Here is a 26406-nt window from a genome sequence, read left to right on the forward strand (position 1 = left end):
TATGTGGGACATGAAGAATCGAACCTGGGTCTTTAGGCTTCACAGGCATACTCCTTAACCACTAAACCATCTCTCCAGCTCTGCCCTATTTGTTTAAAATCTTATCTTTTGCACTATGAATGCTTATTTTGTGCCATTATTGGGTGTGTGTGTTTCGGGATAGGGTCTCACTCTAGCCCAGGCTGACTTGGAGCTCACTCTGTAGTCTCAGGGTGGCCTCAAACTCATGGCCATCCTGACTACCACTGCCTCCCGAGTGCCAGGTTTAAAGGCGTGTACCACCATGGCCAAGCTCGATTATGGTTCTTTCTTTTTTGGTATTATAGCTCAGTGAAAAGATTTTGGACTATGGACTATGGGATGTTTAAACATCATAGAGACTGATAAAACTGTGGGGACAATGGATGAATGCACTGCATTTTACATCATGTATGGCTGTTTAGGGGGCCAGGGGCAGAATGTGGTGGTTTGATTCAGGTAAACTTGGCTTTTGGTGGTCCCACTGAAAGGAAAGTTGCTACAAACATCTTACCTCTGCATTTGGTGTACATGATCGTCTGATGAACCGAGCATCATTACCAAACGTACGAGCATCCACACACATCTCTACACCATTGAATTTTGAATAGAAGAGCACAAACGGATATGGTCTAGGGATACAATTGAAAATTCCTATAATTCTTCTCAACACAAACAAAAGGGATACCCTATGACTACAAATATGATGCATATGCTAACAAAAGCAACAGCAGTCATTTGTAATGCCCAAACTTGGAAAACACCACATTCTCGTCTGCTTTTAATTAAGAATAAGCATAAAACAAGAAATTCTGGCTGGGTGTGATGGCTCATGTCCTTAATCCCAGCACTCAGAAGGCAGACAGAGGTAGGAGTATCACCATGAGTGCAAGGCCGATCTAAGACTACATAGCGAATTCTAGATCAGCCTGGAATAAGTGAAGCAAGACCCTACCGTGGAAACCCAAAAAGCTGGAGTCATCACCACTTTATATGCCAAGCATTTTATAGATTTGCTTCTACTTCTCTACCAATCAAAGACATGTCTGGGCTTATCTGAATTGTTAGCTTTTTCTCGGGAGCAGCCTATTCGCTAAGACGATTATCACAGCAATATTGGTCAGCAAGAACCATGCAAGCCCACAGTGTTCAGTGATGTTCTTACTTTTTGAAGAAATGCCCATTGACCTCAAATTGTTGTCGTAACATGACTTTCCCACGATACTCTATTATCAGAGTGTCCAAAGCCAAATCTCTTGCAGCCCTCAGTATTTTTCGATGCTTTTGAACACGAGTGACTCGTCCTAGCTGTAACTGAATAATACCAGAGAATTAACATTCAAGAACAGTAGAAGCAGCTTAGTATACATTTAAAAAACTCCATAAGTCAGTGTTAACTGTTATTTAGCTTGAAAAGCAGATACTTTTGATTTTGATAGTTTAATTTTTCTAGGAAACATGCTCCACCTAGTCAATATGCCATCCAAGAAAAGGCAAGATCAAAGAAAAATATATGTGTGAGATTTTAGTGCCTCTATATCTACTTTAAAATGAAATTAGGGCTGGAGAGATGGCTTAGCGGTTAAGCGCTTGCCTGTGAAGCCTGAGGACCCCAGTTCGAGGCTTGATTCCCCAGGACCCACATTAGCCGGATAGACAAGGGGGCGCACACGTCTGGAGTTCGTTTGCTGTGGGTGGAAGCCTTGGCATGCCCATGTTCTCTCTCTCTCTGCCTCTTTCTCTGTCACTCTCAAATAAATAAATTTTTAAAAATATTTTAAAAAAGAATGAAATTAAAGCCGGGCATGGTGGTGCACACCTTTAATCCCAGAATTCAGGAGGCAGAGGTAGAAGGATCGCCATTAGTTCAACACCACCATGAGACTATATAGTGAATTCCAGGTCAGACTGGGCTAGAGCGAGACCCTACACCAAGAAGCGAAAAAACAAAAAGAATGAAATTAGCCGGGCATGGTGGCTTAAGCCTTTTTAATCTCAGAAACTGGGAGGCAGAGGCAGGAGGATCATTGTGAGTTAAAGGCCAAACTGGGACTAGAGTAAGTTCCAGAACAGCCTAGGATAGAGTGAGACCCCCACCTTGGAAAAACCAAAAGAACGGGATTAATTTTCTTTATCCTCCCTAATTTCTGTACAGGCTGTGCAAATATTTCCATCCCTCTTCACTTATTTATTTGTTTATTTTTTTTTTGAGGTAGGGTATCACTCTAGCCCAGGCTGACCTGGAATTCACTATGGAGTCTCAGGGTGGCCTTGAACTCATGGTGATCCTCCTACCTCTGCCTCCCCGAGTGCTGGGATTAAAGGCGCGTGCCACCACGCCCGGCTTCATTTATTTTTTATTGAGGTAGTTCTAAAATATATATATCTAAACAGTTTCCAATTAATATAACCTGCCTTTGATTAAAGATGAGCAAATGCTAGCTAAGTTATTATAAAGTCTTATATATTTCTTTGTCTTTTTGAGAGAGAGAAAATTAGCCCGCTAGAGCCTCTGCCACTGAAATCAAAATTCTAGATGCTGTGCCACATAGTGGGCATGTGTGGCTTTGCACTTGCCTCACCTTTGTGTGTCTGGCTTCTGTGGGATCTGGAGAGTCAAACATGGGTCCTTAGGCTTCACAGGCAAGCACCATAACTGATAAGCATTTCTCCAGCCCCTTTATTTATTATTTTAGAGAGAGAAGCCTTGTGAATTTATAAGAGACAATTCAAACTCATTTTCTTGCCGTGGGTTCTAAAAATCTCAAACCTCTAACAGCCTTTAAGGTTTTGGATCTTACCTGCATTTGGGAACCAATAACTGTATTATTACACGCCAATTCAGTCTTATTAATAGTGTCTAAAATAGCAGGTTTGCCCACAAATTCCTTGTTAGAATGTAGATGTTGTTCAAGAGCATTCTGTACATCTGCACTGTACTGATTAGTGAAAGCTTCTTCATACTGATCAGTCCACAGTCTTATACGATTTTCCCAGCCCTCAGTGGTATTTTCATCTAAATTCTGTGCTTCAGAGGGAGAATTCTGTAGAGAACAAAGGTCAAATGGGTTAGTAGAGTCTACTCATAAAATGGTAGAGGGGGTAGGGAAGATAATCATTTTTACTTGGCCAGTGGTATGTATTAAAGACTTAGTCAGGGAATCTGGCTTTTATTACCAATAATTATCTATAAGGCCTTCCTGGACAGCTTCTTCAAGTGGGAAAACTCAGCTTCTCCTTTTATAAATAAGAAATTTATCTAGTCCTTAACTTCAATTTTAAGTCAGAAAAATCAATTTTGTTGTCAAAAGACTGACATCAAGTTCCTAAGAAAATCGTCATAAAACAGAAAAATATACATAGCTCTGCCATAATCCTTAAATTTTCAAAACCCATTAATGTTCATTTGTGTAAGACAGTACAAGCTCTCTTTTTTTGAGGCAGAGTTTCACTTTAACACAGGCTGACCTCAAACTCACAGTAATCCCTCCCTGTTTCTGTCTTCCAGGTGCTGGGGGATTAAAGGTATATGCCACCACACCAGGCTCAAGCTCTTTTAATTTTCTTTTCCTTTCCTCTAGGAGAATGGTTTTGTTAATGTGTCACTATTACTTTCATTATACAATTAGCATTAGTTCATAATCTTAACACCCACAGAGAAAGTCATTAATTGGGAGCATATCTTTCTAAAATTTTCTAAGCACATCTTTCTAAAATTTTCTAAAACAATGTAAGTATTTTCTAAAACAATTTAAGTATTCTAAAAGGTGAAGACAATGATTAGAGGGAATACAGAAAATGTCCAAGGGACAGGCAGGTAGTTTCTATATACTCTGGGGAAAAAAATACAACAGCAGCCTAAAAAGTTTTATATGAACTTGAGGTAGAGTAGGTCTGCTTCAGATTCTCCATGGTATCTTAAAAACAGTAGGATCATCAGAAAACAAACAACAGATAATGAAGGATTTGCTATTGATAATTAGAAAGGAAAAGATATTATAAAAACCAAAGCTACCGGAAAGCTTATATGCTAAATTTGCAAAAGCAGGCTTAAAATAAAATAAATTTTCCATGAGTAGTACTGAAAGCACTGATGTTTGTTAGAAGTGCTTTCTTTTACCTTCTAAAATTTTATTTATTTGCAGAAAAAGGGGGTAAGAGGATGGGTACATAAGAGCCTTCAGTCATTACAAACTCCAGATGCATGCGTCACTTTATTCATCTAACTTTATGTGGGTACTGGGGAGTCAAACCCAAGCCACCACGCTTTGCAAGCAAGTGCCTTTAACCACTCCAGGCCCTCCTTCACCACTATGGTTTCACTGTTATTGACTGACTGATGCCTACTATCCTTTTCTCAAGGAACAAAAAAATGTAAAAGTTAATACCATGGTTGTCTCCAGGTTTTGCTGGAGTCCAGAAGACTGAACAATAAACAAAGAGGTCTAAGAAACATCTAAAGCCAACACACTGCGAACAGAAGCACTCACTGAATAAAAACATCACAAATCCTGAGTTAAAAGTGCTCATAAGATGGGAGTTAAGGGTATTCAACTAATATTCCTAAGTTTTGAGCATTGAGTATTACTAAACTTACAACATTATTATTTTGGAAGCCCTTGCCTCAGTACTAGGTATTGTTCAGTAACATATGTTTACTGTCCCATCATCCTTCAGGGCAGTAGAGACCTCCATTATAGTAGTTTTGGAGCTGTGGTTCTCAACGTGGGAACCATTAGCCTTCTAGAGATATTTGGTAACAAAGAGCATTTTTTAAAAAATTCAATTCCTTTGTTTATTTACAAGGAGAAGGAGAAAGAGACAAATAGAATGGACATGCCAGGGCCTCTTTCCAGTGCAAACAAACTCCAGACACATGTGCCACTTTGTATACCTGGGTTTATGTGGGAACTAAACCCTGACAGGCAGACTGGAAGCGGCCATCTTTAACTGCTGAGCCATCTCTCAGCACTGAAAGTATTTTGATTATAGCAACCATGTGTGTGTATTATTGCACCTAGTGTGAAAATGCCAGGAATGCTACTAAGTATCATATAATACAAAGGAGAGACCTTTTTAAACACAAAATTACTCAACTCAAAATATCAAGGGTCCAAAAATAAAAAAATTCAAAAAAGCCAGGCATGGTGGCACATGCCTTTAATTCCAGCACTTGGGAGGCAGAAGTAGGAGGATTACCATGAGATTGAGTCAACCCTGAGACTACAGAGTGAATTGCAAGTTGTCCTGCGCTAGAGCAAGATTCTACCTGGAAAAAACAAAAACAAAACAAAACAAAACCAAGTGCCAAAGAACCATGCTTTAGAGTTGAAGCTTCTGACTTTGAAACTATGAAAGTCCAAATGATGATGTACTTTTTTCTGTTCCTACAGTTTCCACCTGATCTTTAATTGAGTTCTTGTTTGAACAATAATAGTAATAAAGTAAAAGATTTTTGGTTTTTCTCAAGGTAGGGTCTTATTCTAGCCCAGTCTGACCTGGAATTCATTATGTGGTCTCAGGGTGCCCTCAAACTCATGGTGATCCTCCTATCTTTGCCTCCCAAGTGCTGGGATTAAACCCATGGGGCACCACACCTGATTGTTTCATTAATAAAATGGTTGTACTATTAGACCTCTACCCCCTCCAATTCTGCTGAGTGTCTTCTTCAATGTGGTCACTGATATTCATTGTTGGGACCAAGAAGCCACAGCCAGTCTCTGCAGGGGTGGGGAAAAAGTGTCCCAGGCTATTCCCACCATCTTGAGGTTCTTATAATCTTTCTGACCCCCTCTTCCACAATGTTCCCTGAGCCTTGGCAGGCAAGACAGGGATCTGATTTAGTGTTGCTTTCTTCATAGACTCTGTATCTCTGTTTTAGTGAGGTTTTAACAAACCTGTGTGGCTGTCAACTTCTTGAAATTATAAGCAAATTTAGAATTTATGTGTAGCTCTCTTGAAAGTCAGTTAACAACTTTCTAGAGGATTTGAAACTTGAGTTAGTTGGCTTTATAAAGGGCTTTATAGGTGAGTTTAGTTCTACAGTCAACCTCTAAATTATATTCAAGAGACCTTTTTGCAAATGAGACAAAAATGACAGTGGCAGTAAAAGCAAGTTTGGCTTCTTGCAGGAGACAGGTCTCAATAACAAAATGATCACTCCGTGTTCTAAAACATATTTCAGGTCTCTGAAGTTCTGTGATTAGAAGTCTTCTCCTATCTATACAAGGTCAGGCCTTCAAACTCCAGATGAAATGTTAGCTGAAACTGTTGGTAACATCAATCATACCGATGTGCCACATAAATATAAAGGAATCTTAATAAAGCTGATACTTAAGACTTTAATGTTTACACTATATAATGGCTATCTGGAAAGATCCTGATTTCGTTCCCCCCCCCCTTTTTTTTTCCCCCGAGGTAGGGTCTCACTCTGGCTCAGGCTGACCTGGAATTCACTATGTAGTCTCAGGGTGGCCTCGAACTCTCAGCGATCCTCCTACCTCTGCCTCCCGAGTGCTGGGATTAAAGGCGTGCGCCACCACGCCTGGCAAGATCCTGTTTTTATACCATTTTCACATTTAGGGATATGAATACTTTCAGAATTAAACTATAACTTAATTCATACTGAAACCTTTGAAGCTGTAAGTAATGATTCTATAGATATGCCATCCTCTTATTCATACATACGTAAAAGAAGATAACAGACTGTATAATCAAATCTCTCTCAGTAAACAGCTTCTAATCAACCAGTACCTAAAAGTCCTTTGATAACTGAAGAAACATTCTATCATTACATGAGTCTTCTCCTCCCAACAGACATGCCAAGAAAGAGTTCAATTCCAGTAAGACAAATTCCTATTAATAATTCAATTTTCCTGCTAATGAGTTATCCTTCCAAGTGGTCATTAAAGCCCACACGGTGTTAGGGTGGTGTACAAGAGATCCTGTACAAGAGAAATGAATCCTTTCACAGGGACAAAATATATCAGTCCCATTTGCTTGATAAAATGTTACTCTCCCCGTCCCCCACCCCTGAAGAGCAGTTAATGAAAAAACCAATATATTAAGGCTGATAATAGACAGGGAAAATATTTCAGAAAATGGCCAAGAAAAACTATTTTGGAGAAAAGTGCTATGAAAACTGAATGACAACAATTACAAACTAATGAAAAGCAGACTCCAAGACTTCCAGACAATCAATGCTAGAAAGAAGCTGACCAAAATACAAGATCATAGTGAAGTAAAACACAGCATCAGGGAAGATCACCCCTTACCTTCATCCGCAAGGACTTCCGGGATCCCTCTCGAAATGCCTATCCCAAAGAGGAAAACAAGTAGAACAAAACAAAACTTGGTACCGAGAATGACAGTTATACCTATCTGAGAGTAAAACTAAGGCAGTAGTATTCGATTTTGTCCCCTTTTGTCTGTGTAACATATACAATGAGATAACCCCAAACTACTACCAAGAATAGGGATAGCTCTAGGCCAATGAACAAACATATAAATTCTAATACTTTGGTGGAGCTAGATAGCTAACAGGGAATAACATGCACCTCTAAACCCTATATGCATCCCAGACACTAGGAGAAAAGTAATTAATTCCTAAGTTGCAGATTTACCAGTTCTGACATTAAGAAGCAAACAAAGACCAATCCCCTTTACAAGGGCTGGGCAAGTCACCTAGCAGCAACCACGTTGCTATGATGGGGAAGAAAGAACAGAAATCAAGAGGTTTCTCTTGGAAACATTTTTAGAATACAGGAAAATGACCACGACATTATGGAAGCCTACACCATTCAAGAGATGGTTCCTGATTTTTGATTATTGCTTTTTTTAGACACAATGAAAAACAACTCAATGACATGAGGTAGGCATGTAACCAGGACAAGAATTTCAGGCTGCTTTGTGGCTATGGGATAGGGAAATACTGTAAGGACAGTAGAAACCTAGACTAAAGGCTGCAACATATATGTAGGTGTGTGTAAAACAGAGCTAAAATTTCAAACCTGGGATAGGGATTGGAGTAAAAGAAATGGAGTCAGTGATGATGGCAATAAGGTGGGACAGAAGAAAAGGTTTGGGCCATATATACATATATAGCTGATTTTCACAAATAGAGCAAAGGTGGCCATTCATATGTCTGGATCAAATTTCTTTAAAGAATTTTGGTATATTTTTGCTCAAAAATTTGAGCTATTTCAGACATTTCTATTTAAGATATCTTTATCTTCAATACCTTGATTTTCTTTGTCTTTGGTGCTGCACGACCCTTTTCTGGACTCTTTTTCCGCTTTTTAGGTTTGGTTCTTCTAACAGTTAAGGTGATGCTTGTAGGCGTGTGCTGTGTTGCTGTATACAACACAGTGGAAGGAGAAAGCTCCTCATCCCAGCTTTCTGTTGCACTGCTATCCCCACCTAAAAAAAGGTGATTTCACAGTTCAGGTGCTAACAGCAGCTTATTCCATTAGATGTGCCGCATATATCCACTAAGTCATTACTTCTATTCATTCTATCACCTGTAAATCAATATACATGCTCAACTTTTTTATGAAAACAAAATTCTTTCTGTCACTGGCATTAAGCATATAAGCTGTTGTCTATATTATATCTATTTCTCCCCTTGTATGCAGTCCCCAAACCCACTTATTCAAATTATAACTGATTAACTTAAAAAAGGTATTTATTTATTGTTCTCATGAAAAAGTTTAACAGCTAAAGGACTAAAATGTTTCCAGATACATTTAGTGATATACACAGTGGTCTTGAGAGGGCTTCTTTCTTTCTGTGAAAATAGCTAGGGACCATGAGAACTTATAAGAGGAATTCTTGAAAGAACATTTAAAAAATATTTATGATATACATACATACATACATACATACGCACCAAAGTGGCTTAACCCATCTTCTGCTTACCTGATATGTTGTCCTGCTTCCGCCGATGAAGTCTAATAACCTTCCCCCTGCTCATTCCCCTAAAGAGGGAAAATAAACTTAAAGTAGTCCTTCCAACAGCATGCAGCACACCATAACACACATGGGAGAAGTGTCTCTGCATATACTACCCCCGCCCTCCCACCTACCAAATGTTTCCAGGACATTAAAATTCATATCAAATTCAATATCTTTAACATCAATCTCTCATTCCTTGTTGTCAGCAATTCTCACCTAGTGCAGAGAATTCGAGCCAAGGAGCACTAAGGAATCATCTACATTAACAAACACAAGAAAGAATACTTTGAGCTTTTCCCTACTGATAAGAAACCCTAATCCCAGCAACCCAGGTTTGAATTTAGATGGAACAGGATCTTACCTGCACTTGTCACAGTTGAGAAGGAAGCCATCCTGAGAAAGACCACAAGGACACCAGGTAGGAACAGTCTCTCCTTCAGAGTTCGGGCTCTCTCCACAGCGTTCCTCTATGGGTGACGGCAGGCCATTCAGGTCAGAACGAGGGATGATCGTCTGGACAGGGGGAGAAGCAGGAGGTGTCGGAGGAGGAGGGGCTCCGTAATTATGATCCTGAAAATAAGATTTTTTAAATCAACAGTGTCCAAACACTGGCCCCTCTCTCCCCTAAAGTATGGTACATATGGAAAGAAAGAAGAAAGTAGTACCCTTCGTTTTTTGGCTTCAACCAGGAAAGTGATAAAACAAAATGCCAAGGTCAACTGGGACATAAAAACAAGAACAATGATGCAGGGCTAGACGTCCGCTGGAGGCAGGGAAGTGCAAAAGGGGCAACTTCGTCATGCTGCATATAAACATTTCAAGAAAGTCACAATGTATAAGAATGGATTACACTCCAGGAAGATCACTGCTCTGGAGAGAAACAAGTGCATACTCACAGCATAAGGCAGTCCTCGACACCCATGCCTCTGAGTGGTCCCATAATTATGAGTGGAATACACGCTCTTCTCATTAACTGCTGGACTAGCCTCCACAGATTCAGGGCTGCACAAAGGCGAAAAGCAATGCATGATAGCATAACACCTACTCTTCCCTTAAACTAACAGTTTACTTCCCATTCTAACCCCTTTTCTTTCCACAACCACCAGCCACTAGAACAAGAAAGAACTTAGTGAAACAATCTGATTAACATAACTAAGCCTATAAATAATAGGAGTGTTACTGAATGTGTGGATTTGTGTGTAACATGAAGCCAGTATAGGCAGATGTCTCAAGGCAGGCACCTGGGATACAAGGTGTCCCTAATGACAAACACAAACGTACCAGCAGAGCGGGGAGTTTCCCCTAGAGAAGCCACTCTGGGCTGGTTTAGACTCAGAACTATTCTTCTTAATTGGATCTCTTAATACTTCCATGAAACCTCACATGACATTTGCAGTGAGTGAGATGATGAAAGTGCCTTCTGCACTGCCCCAGGGACCAGGCCCTCTTCCATTCACTACCAAGACAGGATACCCTGAAGAAAGTACAGGCAAAAACAATGGCATCTTATATTTATCACACCTCTCATCTTGATGAACCCCCAAACACCTTTCACATAATAGAGTAATAAACTCTAATCCACCAATGACATGCAAGCTTATCAAGGATACAAATGTTTAACAGCTGCATGGTAATAAAATACCACATAACTTCAAAATAATCCCCCCCTCCTCTGGTTTATTGAGGTAGGGTCTTGCTCTAGCCCAGTCTGACCTGGAATTCACTATGTAGTCTCATGATGGCCTTGAACTCAGAAGGATCCTCCTACCCTGCCTCCCAAGTGCTGGGATTAAAGGAATGCATCACCATGCCCAGCCTTCCAAATTATCTTAAAACTGAATGTGGAAGTTGTGTTAGTTTTGTGAGGAATAGTAGTAGTAGCAGCTGCAACTGAGTCAGCAATTTATTTTGTTGACACTTATTTTATTCATCTGATTTCTACAACTATGAAACATGGTAAACAGTTAACACATTTTTATAGAGGTGGAAGTGAGGCTACAGTGTTGAGATTACATGATTTTCCCCATGTTCATACATTGACACAGCCAGGATTTAAAGCAAACAGATCAGACTCCAAAACTTATACCCTTTTCTATTATGCCTTGTTTGAACTGGGATAATTCTGCCTTTAAAACTTGGGAGGTCTTTATTAACCACGCTTATTAAGAAGCTTGGTCTATTTTTTTTTTTTGTATCCTCAATGAGTGAAAAATAAACTATTTCAGCACAATATATTATGAGAGAATTATAAATGTACTGAAATTTATAAATATAACACAACCTTTACTTGAGAAAGAAAAGGCATATGGTCAAGAGTAAAATAATAGACGTTTCTGGGAAAAAGAATTTCGACTTTGTTACCAGATTAGGTTTGGGGGACTTTTGAAGAGTAAAGAATGTATTTGTTTTGACTTGGCAGAACTGAAAATGGATTATCTGTAATTTATATTAATCAGAACAGAGATTCACACACTAACAACTCATAAGGATTAGTGTAATTCAGTCTTAGAAATCTATAGGATTTTTTAGGGAATCAAACAATTTACACTGCTTCAAGTAATATTCCTCCTGCAGCAAGACATACAATATCTAGTACTCAGCAGGAATAAAATGTGCAATCCAATGTAGCACATTAATTGAGACGTGAGGTATGTATCCAACTCACCTAGTTTTATGCTCCAAAACTGTGAGAAGGGATGTTATTAATAACAGCAAAGGTAATTTCTAGGCAAAGAAGAACTTTAGACATAGGAAAGTATTCTCTGTTAGTGAGGTGCATGCATTTTATTACTTGACAGTATCTACAAGATGGGAATTGGCAGTGTGGGTGGGTTGGAGAGGGACAAATCAAGAATGCAGGTCAATACTCCTGAGAAAAAGATGATCTGAATATGGCTCTCTGACAGGCAATTAGCTGAGTATTGGGAAACAGGTAGGGTTTCCTAAATGAATCTAAAGGCAAACAAGCATTAATAAAATGAAGGTAGAATTTAGTTTCCATGATGGACAATTGAAAGAAAGTTATGGATTTATACATGATTAATTTACTAGGCATATTACTAGATTCCAAAGGGATGTACATATTTTATGTAGGAGATTTTATACCATTCAACACATGAGGTGAAAGACAGCTGTTTATTAGAAATGAATTTGGGAAGGGCAACAGGAAAAAATAATGTTGTATAACATAAAAGATGGCCATGGAGATGGAATTTATATGTTGTTTATATCTTACCCATCTCCAAACTGGGTAAATATGAACATATGCACTTCATGTGCAAGTCTAGGGAATAAAAATAAAATGTATATTGTGGAGGTTAACAGGCCATCATACTACTCAATATGATGTAGTCAAGCACAGCATTTAATATAATGCTATGCATGCCAATCTAAAGTTCAATACATTTTTTACTACAATGCTTAAATAGCCTACTTAATGTAGATATATACATTAATTCTTACTGTGTATTTAAAAATATAGATAAAAAATTTAGAGTACTGGGGGGGATTGTAGATCAGTGGTACAGCACTTTTCTAGCATGTTTGTGGACCTTGGTTCAATCCTAGAAACATACACACACACATACACACACATACACTAACACTAGAAAAAAATAAGTATTAGTAATGTGTGTCTTTATTAGACATTACTTTGTGTAAATATATATTTATCTTTTTTCCCCTATTATTAAAATGCTATAATAAAAGGTAGGACACATATAGAGAAACTGGGCTCACAACAGATATGGTCTCTCAATTATATTCAAAGTACAATATGCATTCTGTTGCAACTTAGAAAAAGACTGAAGTTTTGTTAGGTCAGAAGGAAATTCATAAAACCATTCCTTCTATCTGCATATTTTCTTATAAGCACACATAAAGATTGTATATTGCTGCTTTAAAAATCTCACAAGATATAGTTATTTTCCTTCATTATATATGTTGCTCTTTATTAAGTTTGGTGTGCTTAGAACAATATATTAGACATGATAAAAACATGACAAATAGTAATAATTTATAACAGAATAGTATACTGATTGACATTTTCTCTTTTTATAGAACTTTTAAAAAATAACTGTGATATTAGATGCAACCACAGTTATCAGAAGTTTGTTTGGAGATACTGATTGAAAAATATATTAAGAAAATCCTAGGTTATGGCACTGTAGTCAAATGAATACACCAGAAATACTTTATTTTTTTAGACACTCCTGGATAAACTAGCAACATTTACAGGGAGTTATAGTTATACCTTGGGAAGAATATCAGTTGCAACTATAACTTCATTGCCTTTTCTTTTCAACTGATTCCAATGTATGTTGAAATTTCTCATAACTATTAATGCTATGTATCTAGTCAGCCTGTTAATACAGGAGGTTATCACTGACTTTATATATATATGTAAAATACACAACTGGCTATCTATTAATGCATACTTTTAAGTACTTTATTTGAGGAAATAGCTATACAGTTGAATTGGAGGTCTCAGGTAATGCCATAACTAAATATATTTGGCATGCAAAAAAAAAAAAAAAAAAAAAGAAAAAGAAAGAAAAGTTCTAGAAAAAACACAACCCATCCTTCCCCATTCCCCCACCCACTCCCGGATTTTTATATGAGAATAAGCTTGAAAACTGTTTTCAGTTCCAGACTACCCCAGACTATTATATGCTACTATTCGGGGTAGCTATAAGTCTTCCTTTTTAAGAAATTCATAAACAGATAACAGATGGCCTAATGAAGATATAAGACATGCTCTGCAATAATATTCTATGTTTTATGGAAGAAACCACTCTTAATGAGGGATGCCATTCAACCCAGACTTCTGGTACAGCTGCTTTGCTTTGCTAAAAGGGAAAGAATTCCCAGGGACTGTGAAAATGGCAAGAGAAACGGGAATTAGAGCAACACCCACCTCACTCAAGAAGTGGCTGTGGGATCAAGAGTCTGAACTGGACCTGAACATATTCAAAACACCAGGATTTTTCCAGCCCAGACCCTAATCCCTGGTACTGCCTGGAATAGACTTGGCTTCTGGGGGTGTGCTGCCCCCTAGGCCCCTTGGGTCTCTTTCGCTGGACTTTCACATCCTGGTGTAGTGCCACTTCGTCTTGAAAGGTAGGGGGCTTCCACTTCCTTTCTGTAAGCAAGGAAGATTGGGTACAAGGGAGGTAAAATGACAAGAGGGGGAATCTGTGAGCAGGGGGAATCTTGGACAACTTAAAAGAGCAGGGAACACAAAAGACTGAAAAATTTAAAACTGAGTAATATATAAAATTGTATAATGAAGGCCTACCTTCATTGTCAATTGGCATTTAAATTCTTCAAGAATTGAATCTATTTTAGGGATTGGGCTTTCGACAAATTCTGAATTCCTAATGCTGCTCTTAGCTGAAAAAAAAGTTGGTACCACTGATTTTGAAGGTCCTCTTTCTAGGCATAAATGTTATATATATAAAAAGATGATATTGTTCTCCATGTTTTCTACCCCCAAAGTCAGAAGGTCTAAGGAACCTGCCCATACAAAGTTTCAGCCCCTTTACTTTTGAACAATGGGAAGTACATAGGAAGAGGCCTTCAAAGAAAATCAGTTGCAAAGAAAACCTATCTCTCTCCATCAGAACATTAACTCTTTAGAAGCAGGGGATAATACCTACTTCTTATCACTCTTCCCCGCCCATCAAAACAAAGGAAACTATAATCAGGACATTGTAACTTCTATTATTTATTTACCCAGAAATCCCTCCCTAAAGGTTCATTTCTTCCCCCTTCTAATGACTTTGCTCCTCCAGCTTCTATGGGAGCTAGGAAAGGACAAGGTCTAATGTCATTTACTGTAGGATAGGTTTTGGTTCAGAAAATATATCTTATCAACTATCCATAGAAAACTGTCTCTACACAAACTTGTAATAATCCCATTATCTAGGAAATAGCACTTACTCTGATCCAGCAGCCATATCTGAGTAGGATGTATCTGGTGTGGTGACTCCCAGAGGGATTGCAATGCTCATGACGTCCAACACAGCAAAGAGTGGAAATCACGGGGTCCAATTAATGGAGACTGACCACTCTGAGAGTGGGGGTGAGCTGTACAACCTCAGCCAACATGTTATGGGCATGAGGAAACCTGCCACAGAAAAGGGAAATATCTGCTAACCAGACAGCTCTTTAAATTTATCCTATGCCAAGAGTATTTTTCGAATGAGACCTAAAGAATATAATTAGGCTTATTAATTTCTCTAATTCACTAACATTCTACAGAGTAAGGTAGCTAAAAGTTAGGCTTTCTATTTTAATTTTTTTATTGTGTGCCAAGGGGAAAACAATTGTTTGCTCAGCTTATTAAAAAGCACATTTTTCCCTACACTTTTTTTTTCCTTTAGTCCTCCTACTTTACTTTTTTATAAGCAAGCTCCCTTAGCAGCTAAGCCATCTTCTCAGGCCCTAGTTTTACCCTTTAATAATTACATTTAAAGTTACTTTTTAAGCCACAAATGATTGTAGTTTTGCTGACAGTCAGTTCTCTCTAAAGTAAATTTAATGAGGTCAACTTGCTGCTCATATCTTGATTAGATATGCTCTCTGCCTTCTTGAAAATAAATGATTTTAAGTAATTTTAGTGGGAAGGAAAGAAAAGAAAGAATGGGTGCACTAGGGCCTTCTGCCACTGCAAACAAAATCCAGATACATGTGCCACTTCATGCATCTAGCTTTACCTGGGTACTAGGGCTGTCATGCTTTGCATGTACTTATCTTTAAAGACTTTTCAAAAAAAAAAAAAAAACTTTTTAAACTAACTAACTCATTTGAGAGAGAAGAGAGATAAAGAATGTATGGGTGTGCCAGGGCTTTTTGCACTGAAAATGCAATGTCTCTCAGTGGTTAAAGGAACTTGCTTGCAAGGCCTCATGGCCTGGGGTTTGAGTCCTCAGTGCACACTTAAAGCCAGGCACACAGAGTGGTGTATGCATCTGGAGGTCAGCTGCAGATAAGTTCCTTATCTGAATAACTGTGAAATGCAGCTATTCAAATGTTAACTGAAGATCACTTATATGTAGTCTTTTGTTATATTACTCTATCTAGTTTTATAAATCAAGATAGATATCTACTCTACTGAGTTCAGTAGTTACAGCAGCTATTAATCATATGGTTTGGAGATGTGACCTATACAGAGTACAACAATTTCTAGATATAATTTACTTGTTACTCTAGTTCTTATGACAAGGACACAATCCACCACTGGAATAAGATTTGTTGTCTATTTTATTCACTGCTGTAGTGCCAATTCCATGTCTGACATAGAAAGGGGGTTCAAGAAGTATATCTTAAGTGAACTGTGGCTACTATTACAGCAATATGATTTCAGAATTCACTAAGATACAAATCATATGAGGATTTGGGTTGATCACCTTTATATAAAACTTTGAAGTCCTCCAAAATTATCTGCTAGTAGCTCTGAAGACCTAGAAAAAGTTGAAACACAAATTAGTCTATGAAAAAATATTAATGGACTAATAATACGGAATTACACGCACACACATATATATATATATTTTTGGTTTGTCAAGGTAGGGTCTTGTTCTAGCCCAGGCTGACCTGGAATTCACTCTGTATTCCAGGGTAGCTTTGAACTCAGTGATTCTCCTACCTTGGCCTCCCAAGTGCTGGGATTAGAATCATGTGCCACCATGCCCAGCCCCTCTACATATATATAATAATGACAATTTTGTTACATTTCTGTACACTCTACAGCCTTGTTTACCATCTTAATTCCCCATCCCCCCCCTTTTTTTTTGTTTTTTTGAGGTAGGGTCTCACTCTAGCCCAAGCTGACCTGGAATTCACTATGGAGTCTCAGGGTGGCCTCGAACTCACGGTAATCCTCCTACCTCTGCCTCCCGAGTGCTGGGATTAAAAGAGTGCGCCACCACGCCCGGCTTAAATGTAATCCCTCTTGTCTACAAACTAAATAAAGGGTCAAAGAAAGAAATCTTTATTTAAGAAGTTGTAAAATATAGGGCCCAGGAGATGGCTCAAAGGGTAAGAACATTATAACCCCAGCCCTGAGATAGACAGGAGGATTGTTAGGGCTAAGTACTCAGCCAGTCTAAATGAAAGAATGAGTTCCAGGTTCAGAGAGAAACTATCTCAGAAAAATAGGCCAAAGAGTAATAGGGGACAACACTAGACATACTCCTCTGGCCTCTACATGTGCATAAACAACACATACTATTATTATATAACTTGTTAGCTCTTCTTTTTCCTTTTTCTTTTTTTTTTTTTGGTGGTAGGGTCTCTAGCCCAGGCTGACCTAGAATTTACTATATAGCCTCAGGGTGGCCTCAAACTCATGACGATCCTCCTACCTCTGTCTCCTCTGTGCTGGGATTAAAGGTATGTGCCACGACACCTGGCTCTTCTTTTTCCTTCACACTAGAATTTCCAAGGCTGGAGATGTGATTCAGTGGCACAGCTCTTGTGCAAAGCCCTGAGTTCAAACTCAGCACCACAGGAAAACTGAATCATCTAAAACACTATAATCTTTTGGGATTACCTGCCTGGAATACTCCATAATAAAATATTTCTAAACTTCACCTTCAAAACACCCAAGGATCCTTCCTGTTTATTTTCCTCTACCTCCTAAGACGTATTTTCCTTTCCTCCGGACCATTCCCAAATTTAGACTGGCCTTAAATCTGTATCTTCCTGCCTCCAACTCCCAAGTGCTGCTACTTCTGGCATAGGCAGTTTTCTTAAATATCAAATTTAGTCTAAATAAGTATCTACCAATATGTATTAAATTATAAGTTCATATTATTCTATTCTCCCTCATTTCAGTCTATCACACAGAGTGACAAAGGGGAATCAGTTCTATTTGTGGTAAAAATAATGAGAATATGATGAAATGTGGAGTTTTCTATTCTTCAAAGAAAGAAAAATAGATGGCCTTGGATGGGGGGGGGGTAGGGGATGATTAGTACTTCTTAAAATTTTCTACATTTTTTCCCAAAAGTCAAATCTAACATTAGCCAGAATGAGCTCTTAACACCTAAAAGTTAGTATACCATGAAAATAAGAAGAGCAGCTCATGACAGATACTAAGCACTAGAGGACGTTCATGTTACACTGATGTCTCACAGAGTTTTGCTTAAAAAACAAAAACCCTAGAAGATAAACTATTTAAAAAAAATCAAAAGCACATTCATAATTAAATATCAGAGGGTATGAAGGTAATAGTAAAAGGAAGAAAGGGAAAGCAGACCTCTTTAGTAACAGCAAATAAAGACAAAAACACAGGAGGAGATTGTGAAATATGAAGTGTATAACTGGGAGGAAATGAAGGCACCAGCTTGATTTTCTCATCAAGCAATTAATAACCCATCAGAATAATCCACAGAATCAGCAATACTACATTAAAAAACACAGCTCCTCTTCCAATACTGAGTTCTCTTTTGAGTAAAAAACACTTATATGTAGTTTCAAGTGCTTTAAGAGATTTCAGAAGAAGAAATTGCATTAGACAGGTGAGCAGGAAGTAGCTGGAAGACAAGAGTCCAGTAAACAGCCAATCCAGTGAAAGAAACACAGAACAAGTCTGCTTTGGTAATCCTGTGAAGAGCACTGGCAGGAAGAGGAGGGCTGCTCAGAAGAGAACAGGCCTCATATGCCTCAGACAGTCATTGTACCAAGGCTGTGGACCTTGGCCACTCTCCCAGAAATGACGCAATCCTGATGAACAAGATCTGCTGCCAGAGAAACAATTGTTAACAGACTATGCAGACAGCAACTCGGTCAAGAAGCAATCTCTGAACAGCTTTCCATAAACCATCAGAATGCCAAAATCTCCTCAGCTTTAGCCTCTGATGAAACACAAGTGAATATATACCCACATATATAATAAGTCTTTTAAAAATTATTTTCATTCATTTTTGAGAGAAAAGCCACTGTAAAACTCTAGATGCATGCCCCACTTTGTGCTTCTGGCTTTAAGTGGGTACTGGGGAATTGAACCCAGGGCCATCAGGCTTTTTGCATGCAAGTGCCTTTAACACTTTAACTGAGCAGCATCTCTACAGCCCTAAAACAAGCCTTTTATTCAGAATGTCTATTTTAATTTTTTCCACATTTTCTTTTAATTAATTTGGTTTTAAACTGCCTGTAACTCACCATTACATTATATATACAACACCAAACATTTTTACTCTTATAAATTTAACTCTGAACATATTAGCACTTAGATCTTTTAAGTTAAAATTTATACTTTCCCCCTCATTTTCTTGACAAAAAGCTTTTGGGAGGTGTTGGCTTCTCTGAAGGATGGAAACTGCCCTGAAGCCAAGCATCCAATTTTAAGTTACCAGAATAAAGATAAATATACATCCTTATTTAGGGCCAGAGGTATATTTTATCTTTCTAAAAAGATGAAATTCAGTATGTTAAATAGTGACGTCTAGTAGAGAAAACAAAAGAAAAAAATTTATTCTTGCTTAAGTCAATATAAAAACTAAGTTAAGCAACATAATCTTACAATGTTATAGTACCATTTTTCTAAGGAGCAGCAAGATTACAATACTATTTCAGAAAGAATTAGCCAGGTGTGGTGGTGCACGATTTAATCCCAGCACTTGGGAGGCAGAGGTAGGAGGATTGCCGTGAGTTTGAGGCCAACCTGAGACTCCACAGTGAATTCCAGGTCACCCTGGACTAGAGTGAGACCCTACTTTGAAAAACCAAAAAGAATTAATGATTACTTCCATCTTATTAGCCATAACTTATTTAGAATACAACTTAAAAAGATCCTAAGTCGGGCTGGAGAGAGAGCTTAGTGATAAGCGCTTGCCCATGAAGCCTAAGGACCCTGCTTCGAGGCTTGATTCCCCAGGACCCACGCTAGCCATATGCACAAGGGGGCACAAGCATCTGGAGCTCGTTTACAGTGGGTGGAGGCCCTGATGTGCCCATTCTTTCTCTCTATCTGCTTCTTTCTGTCACTCTCAAATAAATAAAACAAAAAGGTTTTAAATAATAATAATAATAATTGCCTAAGTCAGCTTTCTTTTCCAGTTTTGGTACTATGTTTTTCATACAATATTGTTATAAAACTGCAAGGCATTGCTTATTTGCTAAAGTAGCTATAAAAACTCCACATTTCCTTTTGAAAGTAGCAATCTTTAAACCAGGATTCATTGAAAACACAAGATGGCTCTGTGTTAAGGTATTTGCCTGCAATGCCTAACAACCTGGGTTTGATTCCCCATTACCCATGTAAAGCCAGATGCACAAAGTGGTGCATGCATCTGGAGTGTATCTGCAGGGGCTAGAAGTCCTGGTGCACCCATATTCATTCTCTCTCTCTCCCCCCACCTGCAAATAAATAAATAAAATATTAAACTACACACACACACAGCTGGCAGTGATGGCACATGATTTTCATGCCAGCACTCAGGAGGCAGAGAGGTAGGAGGATCATTGTGAGTATGAGGCTAGCTTGAAACTACACAGTGAATTCCAGGGTCGGCCTGAACTAGAGCAAGACCTTACCCCCCCCCCCAAAAAAGAACACAGCATATAAGGAATATCCTGAAATCAATATATTCAACCTACTGTACTATCCTTGTATAATTAAAAATAAAAACACACGTACAGAATAGCCCTAAAAATCTTTCTTGGAACAAAAAAAAAAAAAAAAGAATTCACTGGAGCCGGGCATGGTGGCTCATGCCTTTAATCCCAGCACTTGGGAGGCAAGGTAGGAGGATCACTGAGAGTTCCAGGCAACCCTGAGACTAACATAGTGAATTCCAGGTCAGCCTGGGCTAGAGTGAAACCCTACCTCAAAAAAAAAAAAAAAATTGGGGGGGAGGGCTGGAGAGATGGCTTAGTGGTTTAAGGTGCTTGCCTGCAAAGCCAAAGAACCCAGGTTCGATTTCCAAGGACCAACGTAAGCTAGATGCACGAGGTAGTGCACATGTCTGCAGTTTGTTTGCAGTGGCCAAAGGCCCTTCAGCGCCCATTCTCTTTATCTGCTTTACTTTTTCTCTCTCAATTAAATTAAAAAACAACAAAAAAAACCAAAACTTTTTTTTTAAATTTTTTTTTGGTTCATTTTTTATTTATTTATTTGAGAGCGACAGACATAGAGAGAAAGACAGATAGAGGGAGAGAGAGAGAACGGGCGAGCCAGGGCTTCCAGCCACTGCAAACGAACTCCAGATGCGTGCGCCCCCTTGTGCATCTGGCTAATGTGGGACCTGGGGAACCGAGCCTCGAACCAGGGTCCTTAGGCTTCACAGGCAAGCGCTTAACCGCTAAGCCATCTCTCCAGCCCCCAAAACTTTTTTTATTTGAAATAGATCTCACTCTAGCCCAGGATGAATTGAAACTCATAGTGATCCTCCTACATCTGCCTCTCATCTGTCCTACTTCTGCCTCCTGTGGACTGGGATTAAAGGCATATATACTACCACACCCAGCCAGACTTTTTTTAAAAAATATCTTATTTATTTGAGAAAGAGAGAAAGTGGGAGTGAGGGAGGGGGAAAGGGGGAGTAAGAGAATGAATGGGAACGTTAGGGCCTCCAGCTATTGCAAATGAACTTTAGACACATGTTTATAATCCCAGCAATTAGAAAGGATCTTAAATTTAGAGTCATCCTCAGCTACACAGTGAGTGTAAGGAAGACATAAAATACTGTCTCAAAAAATTTTTTTCCTATGCTTATCAAAATGCCCAGTAAGCACTTCTCGAGTACTGAGTAATATCTCAGTCACTCCTTCCAAGGCTCAGGGTCTAATGCAGAAGAGGTGGAAAGAATGAAATAGCCAGCCAAAGGAAGGGTAGGACTCCTTATAATGTGCTCCCTCCAGACATAAAAGGGCCAGCATATCTATGACCTCACAGTGCCTGACACTACCTACACAAGACCATCATAAGAGGAGGAAAAGATCATGACATCAAAATAAAAGAGAGACTGATTGAGATGGGGAGGGGATAATAATGGAGAGTGGAATTTCAAAGGGGAAAGTGGGGGGAGGGAGAGTATAACCATGGGTATTTTTTATAATCATGGAAGATGTTAATAAAAACTGAGAAAAATTTTTTTCTCAGAAATAAACTCAACAAGGGTTGACAAGAGCTAATAATTTTTAGATTTAACTTATGAACAACAAAATGATGTTGTACATGTAAACTGATTTTTCCGCTTAAATGTTTATTTTTATAAAATTCATTTATTTGTGTGGGGTGGGGAGGGAGGGAGGGAGAGAGAGAGAGAAAGGCAAAAGAGAATGGGCGTGCCAGGACCTCTAGCCACTGCAAACGAAATCCAGATGCATGTGCCCTTGTGCATTTGGCTTACGTAGGTCCTGGGTCCTTTGGCTTTGTAGGCAAACACCTTAGCAGCTAAGCCATTTCTCCAGCCCCCAAATATTTCTTTTTTAATGCCTCTAAAAATGGTAAGAAAAGGGGACTGGAATATTAGAACTTCTGAAATGATTTTTAAAGGCAAGTTAAGTTCTGAAATCACAGAACACTTTAAGATGCAACCAATATATGACTACATTTTTTCTTTACCTACATGATCTGTTTTTTGAGAACTAATGTAGCAACTGAATTACATATATTCTTATCTTTAGTTCCATTCCAAGCTCAAATATCATCCATGGGAGAAAATGTAGTTTTACCATAACATACAGCTTTTTGTCTTGGGAGAAGGATGCCATAAGAAAGTATTATGCCACAAGGTAGATACCTTGAGATGTACCCCACAACTTCATTTGGTGACTTCAGTGAAAATCACATTACATAGATGACTTCTCAAAGTAAAAATTTCAATTTGTTTTTCCTGCTTCAAATTTCTGTGAATCCTGGCATGCTGCCAACTAGCTTGCCAATTAATGTAATGCCCAAGTCTCAGTTTTGTCTTCTGTTTAGTAGAAAGAATACTATCTGTCCTGCTGAGTTCTAGGTACATATGGGCTAGTATATGCCACAACTAAATTTAAATGACACTTTGTAGCTTTAAGTAAGTGTATGTGAAGAAAAAGCTGCAGCTAATTAATAACTTGAATAATGCTTAAAATTAATTTTCCCTCTTTACCAACAGTATGTGTTTCAATTTTGCTACAGCAGAAAATAGAGCAAGAGGAAAATGTCAGAAACAGAAAAAAGCATGAGAGAAGGGATAAGCACTAAAGAACTTATAAAGGTGTTCAGAGATCTGGTGAAAAGTTCACAATACTGGGACAGTATGAGTTTACATCTGAAGCAAGTCAAAGTATTTGGAGGTATGGAGTTAAGAGAAAAAGAAGGCAAAAATAAAAATGAAACACTGATTGCAGTATATATTAAGAGTCTGGAAAGAAACAATTTAGCCATTAGAGCCAAGATAAGTCCTCTCCTTTCCCATACCAGTACTTTACCCTCTGTTTTTTTTTTTTTTTGCCCGAATTTATATTCTATCTAGGGGCATCTATGGCTGACATAATAAACTGATGTCTCCACAGTAAGAATTTCTTTCTCCTGAAAAATTTCACTTCTAATGACTTATAGAGGCTGTACTTAGTAGTAGACCATAAATGACCCCCAAAATACTAGACTCCTAAATTATTTTGACACTTTTGAAATACTTTCTTCAAAACCCCTGAAAAACAATGTCACACAGAACACTCAGATTCTTTGTGTCTTTTACAACAATCAGTAAAACATAAGGCTTTTTAAAACTATCAAATATAGATCATGTGCTCCAAGAATTTAGAATTTTAAAATACTATACAAGACTTTAAAAATATGATTTATTTTAGGGACAGATATAGAGAAAGTGGGCATGGGCAAGCCAGAGCTTCCTGTTACTGCAAATGAACTCTAAATGCATGTGCCACTTTGTGCACCTGGCTTTATGTGGATACTGGGGACTCCACCTGTGGCAGCCACACTTTGCAAGCCAGTGCCTTTAACCAATGGGTCATCTCTCCAGCCCTACATTCAGGACTTTTGAAGATTCTAACCTGCTGTGTTCTGAGGCTCAGGTGTTAGTGACTTTTTACTTACCAAGCAATATACTTCAGTAGGTTGAAGAACCTCTTATAATATACACTTGCCTATGCATAATGATGTTAGACCTTTTCTCATTTTCAAACCCTGAAATGGAGATCACTGTAGGACCTTATATTTCTATTTAGAAAAAAAATAAAGCTTCAATTTGATAAAAACATGGAGTTTTCAAGAGTTCGGAGAAGGTATATTTAAAATTTTTTTTTCTGCTTTTAAAAAAATTTTTTATTTTTATTTATTTATTTGAGAGAGACAGAAAGAGACAGAGATAGGGCGTGCCAGGGCTTCCAGCCACTGCAAACAAACTCCAGATGCATGTTCGCCCTTGTGCATCTGGTTAACATGGGTCCTGGGGAATCGAGCCTCGAACTGGGGTCCTTAGGCTTTACAGGGAAGCACTTAACCACTAAGCCGTCTTCCAGCCCCAGACACTTTTTTTTTTGTTTATTTTTATTTATTTATTTATTTGAGAGCGACAGACAGACAGAGAAAGGGGAACAGAGAGAGAGAGAGAGAGAGAGCGGGAGGGAGGGAGGGAGAGAGAAAGAGAGAATGGAACCACCACCCTCTGCAAACAAACTCCAGACACATGTGGCCCCTTGTGCATTTGGCTAACGGGGGTCCTGGGGAATCAAGCCTTGAACTGGGGTCCTTAGGCTTCATGGGCAAGGGCTCAACTGCGAAGCCATCCCTCCAGCCCAAGTTTTATTTTTTAAAAAGACTTGTTTTGTGGGCTTAGTGGTTAAGGCCTTTGTCTGCAAAGCCTAAGGATCCAGGTTCGATTCCCCAGGACCCACATTAGCTAGATGCACAAGGGGCACATGCATCTGGAGTTTGTTTGCAGTGCCTGGAGGCCTTGGTGCACCCATACTCTTTCTTTCCCTCTTTCTCTATCAAATAAAAAGAATATTAAAAATAAAAAGATGATTTATTTTGCGAAGGGGAAAGTGGGGAATGAAAGGGAATTATGGTTTATTGTCTATACTTATAGAAGTTGTCAACAGAAGTTAAAAAAACTGCTTGTGATGCTGGGATTACAGGTGTATAGTAGAATGCTTGCTAGATAGGTCTAGGGCTTAGCTCCCAGCACCTAAAGAGGAAAAGCTTAAAAGAGCCAAGCATGGAGGAGCAAGCCTTTAATCTCAGCACTCTGGGAAGCTGAGGTATGACATTTGAGCTGCGTCTTATGATGTGTAGGAGATCAAGCAAAGAACAGGAAGGGTACTTCCAGCAAAGGAAATAGCAAAGTTGACACCATGCACTGCTGTGTCATTCTAGAAAAACACTGGATTGTCTTGTTTATTGACAACTTTTGATTTTTTCTTTTCCTGAGATAGGGTCTCGCTCTAGCCCAGGTTGACCTGCAATTCCCTATGTAGTCTCAGCATGGCCTTGATCTCATAACAATCCTCCTACCTGTGCCTCCCAAGTGCCAGGATTAAAGGAGTGAACCACCACGTTCAGCTAACAACTTTTGATTATGATGATTTTACCTTTAGTAATTTTGCAGTATGTGTTAATAAATACTTTTATCTTGAGCTGGGCATGGTGGTGCACACCTTTAATCCCAGCATTTGGGAGGCAGAGACAGGTGGATCGTTGTGAGTTCGAGGCCACCCTGAGACTACATAGTGAATTCCAGGTCAGCCTGGACTAGAGTGAAACCCTACCTTAAAAACCAAAATCCAGACCAAAACAAAACAAACAACAAAAAACTTTTGTCTTTTAGGGGGCTACTGAATGGTTTGTTACCATGTTGCTGGTGATAATAATCCCCTGGCTGTGACAAGAATAACAAATAACAAGGAATCTTTGTTGACTAAGAGCCAAATTAAAGGGTAAAATTTTAATGTAAAAGACACTAGCACTTCTTTTGGAATAATCACTTTTCAAGCCAGGTATGGTGGTACACATCTTTAATCCCAGCACTCGGGAGGCAGAGGTAGGAATATCACTGTGAGTTTGAGGCCAGCCTGAGACTACATAGTGAATTCCAGGTCAGCCTGGGCTAGAGCGAGACCATACCTCAACCCACCCTCTCAATAAAAACACATGCACAAATACACAGCGAGTTCAAAAGAAAATTAAAATTTAATTTATAGCCTTTATTAAAGTGATTATACTGGGCTGGAGAGATGGCTTAGTGGTTAAGCGCTTGCCTGTGAAGCCTAAGGACTCCGGTTCAAGGCTCCATTCCCCAGGACCCACGTTAGCCAGATGCACAAGGGGGCACGTGTGTCTGGAATTCATTTGCAGTGGCTGAAGGCCCTGGAACACCCATTCTCTCTATCTATCTTCCTCTTTCTTTCTCTGTCGCTCTGAAATAAATAAAGAAAATAACAAAAAAAATTTCAACAAAAAAAGTGATTATACGATTTAGACAG

At 38.8% G+C, this 26406-nt stretch overlaps 1 protein-coding gene across 11 annotated transcripts in view; it reads right to left on the minus strand.

The window, feature by feature from the left end:
* Setd5 (SET domain containing 5) overlaps positions 1 to 26406 on the minus strand; it is a 99744-nt gene that overhangs the window by 44742 nt on the left and 28596 nt on the right. For 2 of the 11 annotated variants that reach the window (XM_045133755.1, XM_045133751.1), the window contains exons 2-13: positions 16380 to 16433; positions 14911 to 15097; positions 13886 to 14110; positions 10252 to 10444; positions 9867 to 9972; positions 9332 to 9540; positions 8935 to 8993; positions 8258 to 8436; positions 7293 to 7331; positions 2820 to 3062; positions 1184 to 1332; positions 533 to 650 (exon numbers count right to left, since the gene is read on the minus strand). In XM_045133755.1, coding sequence (XP_044989690.1) covers positions 533 to 650; positions 1184 to 1332; positions 2820 to 3062; positions 7293 to 7331; positions 8258 to 8436; positions 8935 to 8993; positions 9332 to 9540; positions 9867 to 9972; positions 10252 to 10343 — 1194 coding nt within the window. In that variant the 5' untranslated portion in view covers positions 10344 to 10444; positions 13886 to 14110; positions 14911 to 15097; positions 16380 to 16433. Of the gene's footprint in view, positions 1 to 532; positions 651 to 1183; positions 1333 to 2819; positions 3063 to 7292; positions 7332 to 8257; positions 8437 to 8934; positions 8994 to 9186; positions 9228 to 9331; positions 9541 to 9866; positions 9973 to 10251; positions 10445 to 13885; positions 14111 to 14910; positions 15098 to 16379; positions 16434 to 26406 lie in introns of those variants that run through there. The other 9 variants (XM_045133756.1, XM_045133752.1, XM_045133760.1 and 6 more) reach the window with 9 other exon arrangements.

This window comes from Jaculus jaculus, chromosome 14 (genome assembly GCF_020740685.1).
Source record: "Jaculus jaculus isolate mJacJac1 chromosome 14, mJacJac1.mat.Y.cur, whole genome shotgun sequence".
Taxonomy (NCBI): domain Eukaryota; kingdom Metazoa; phylum Chordata; class Mammalia; order Rodentia; family Dipodidae; genus Jaculus; species Jaculus jaculus.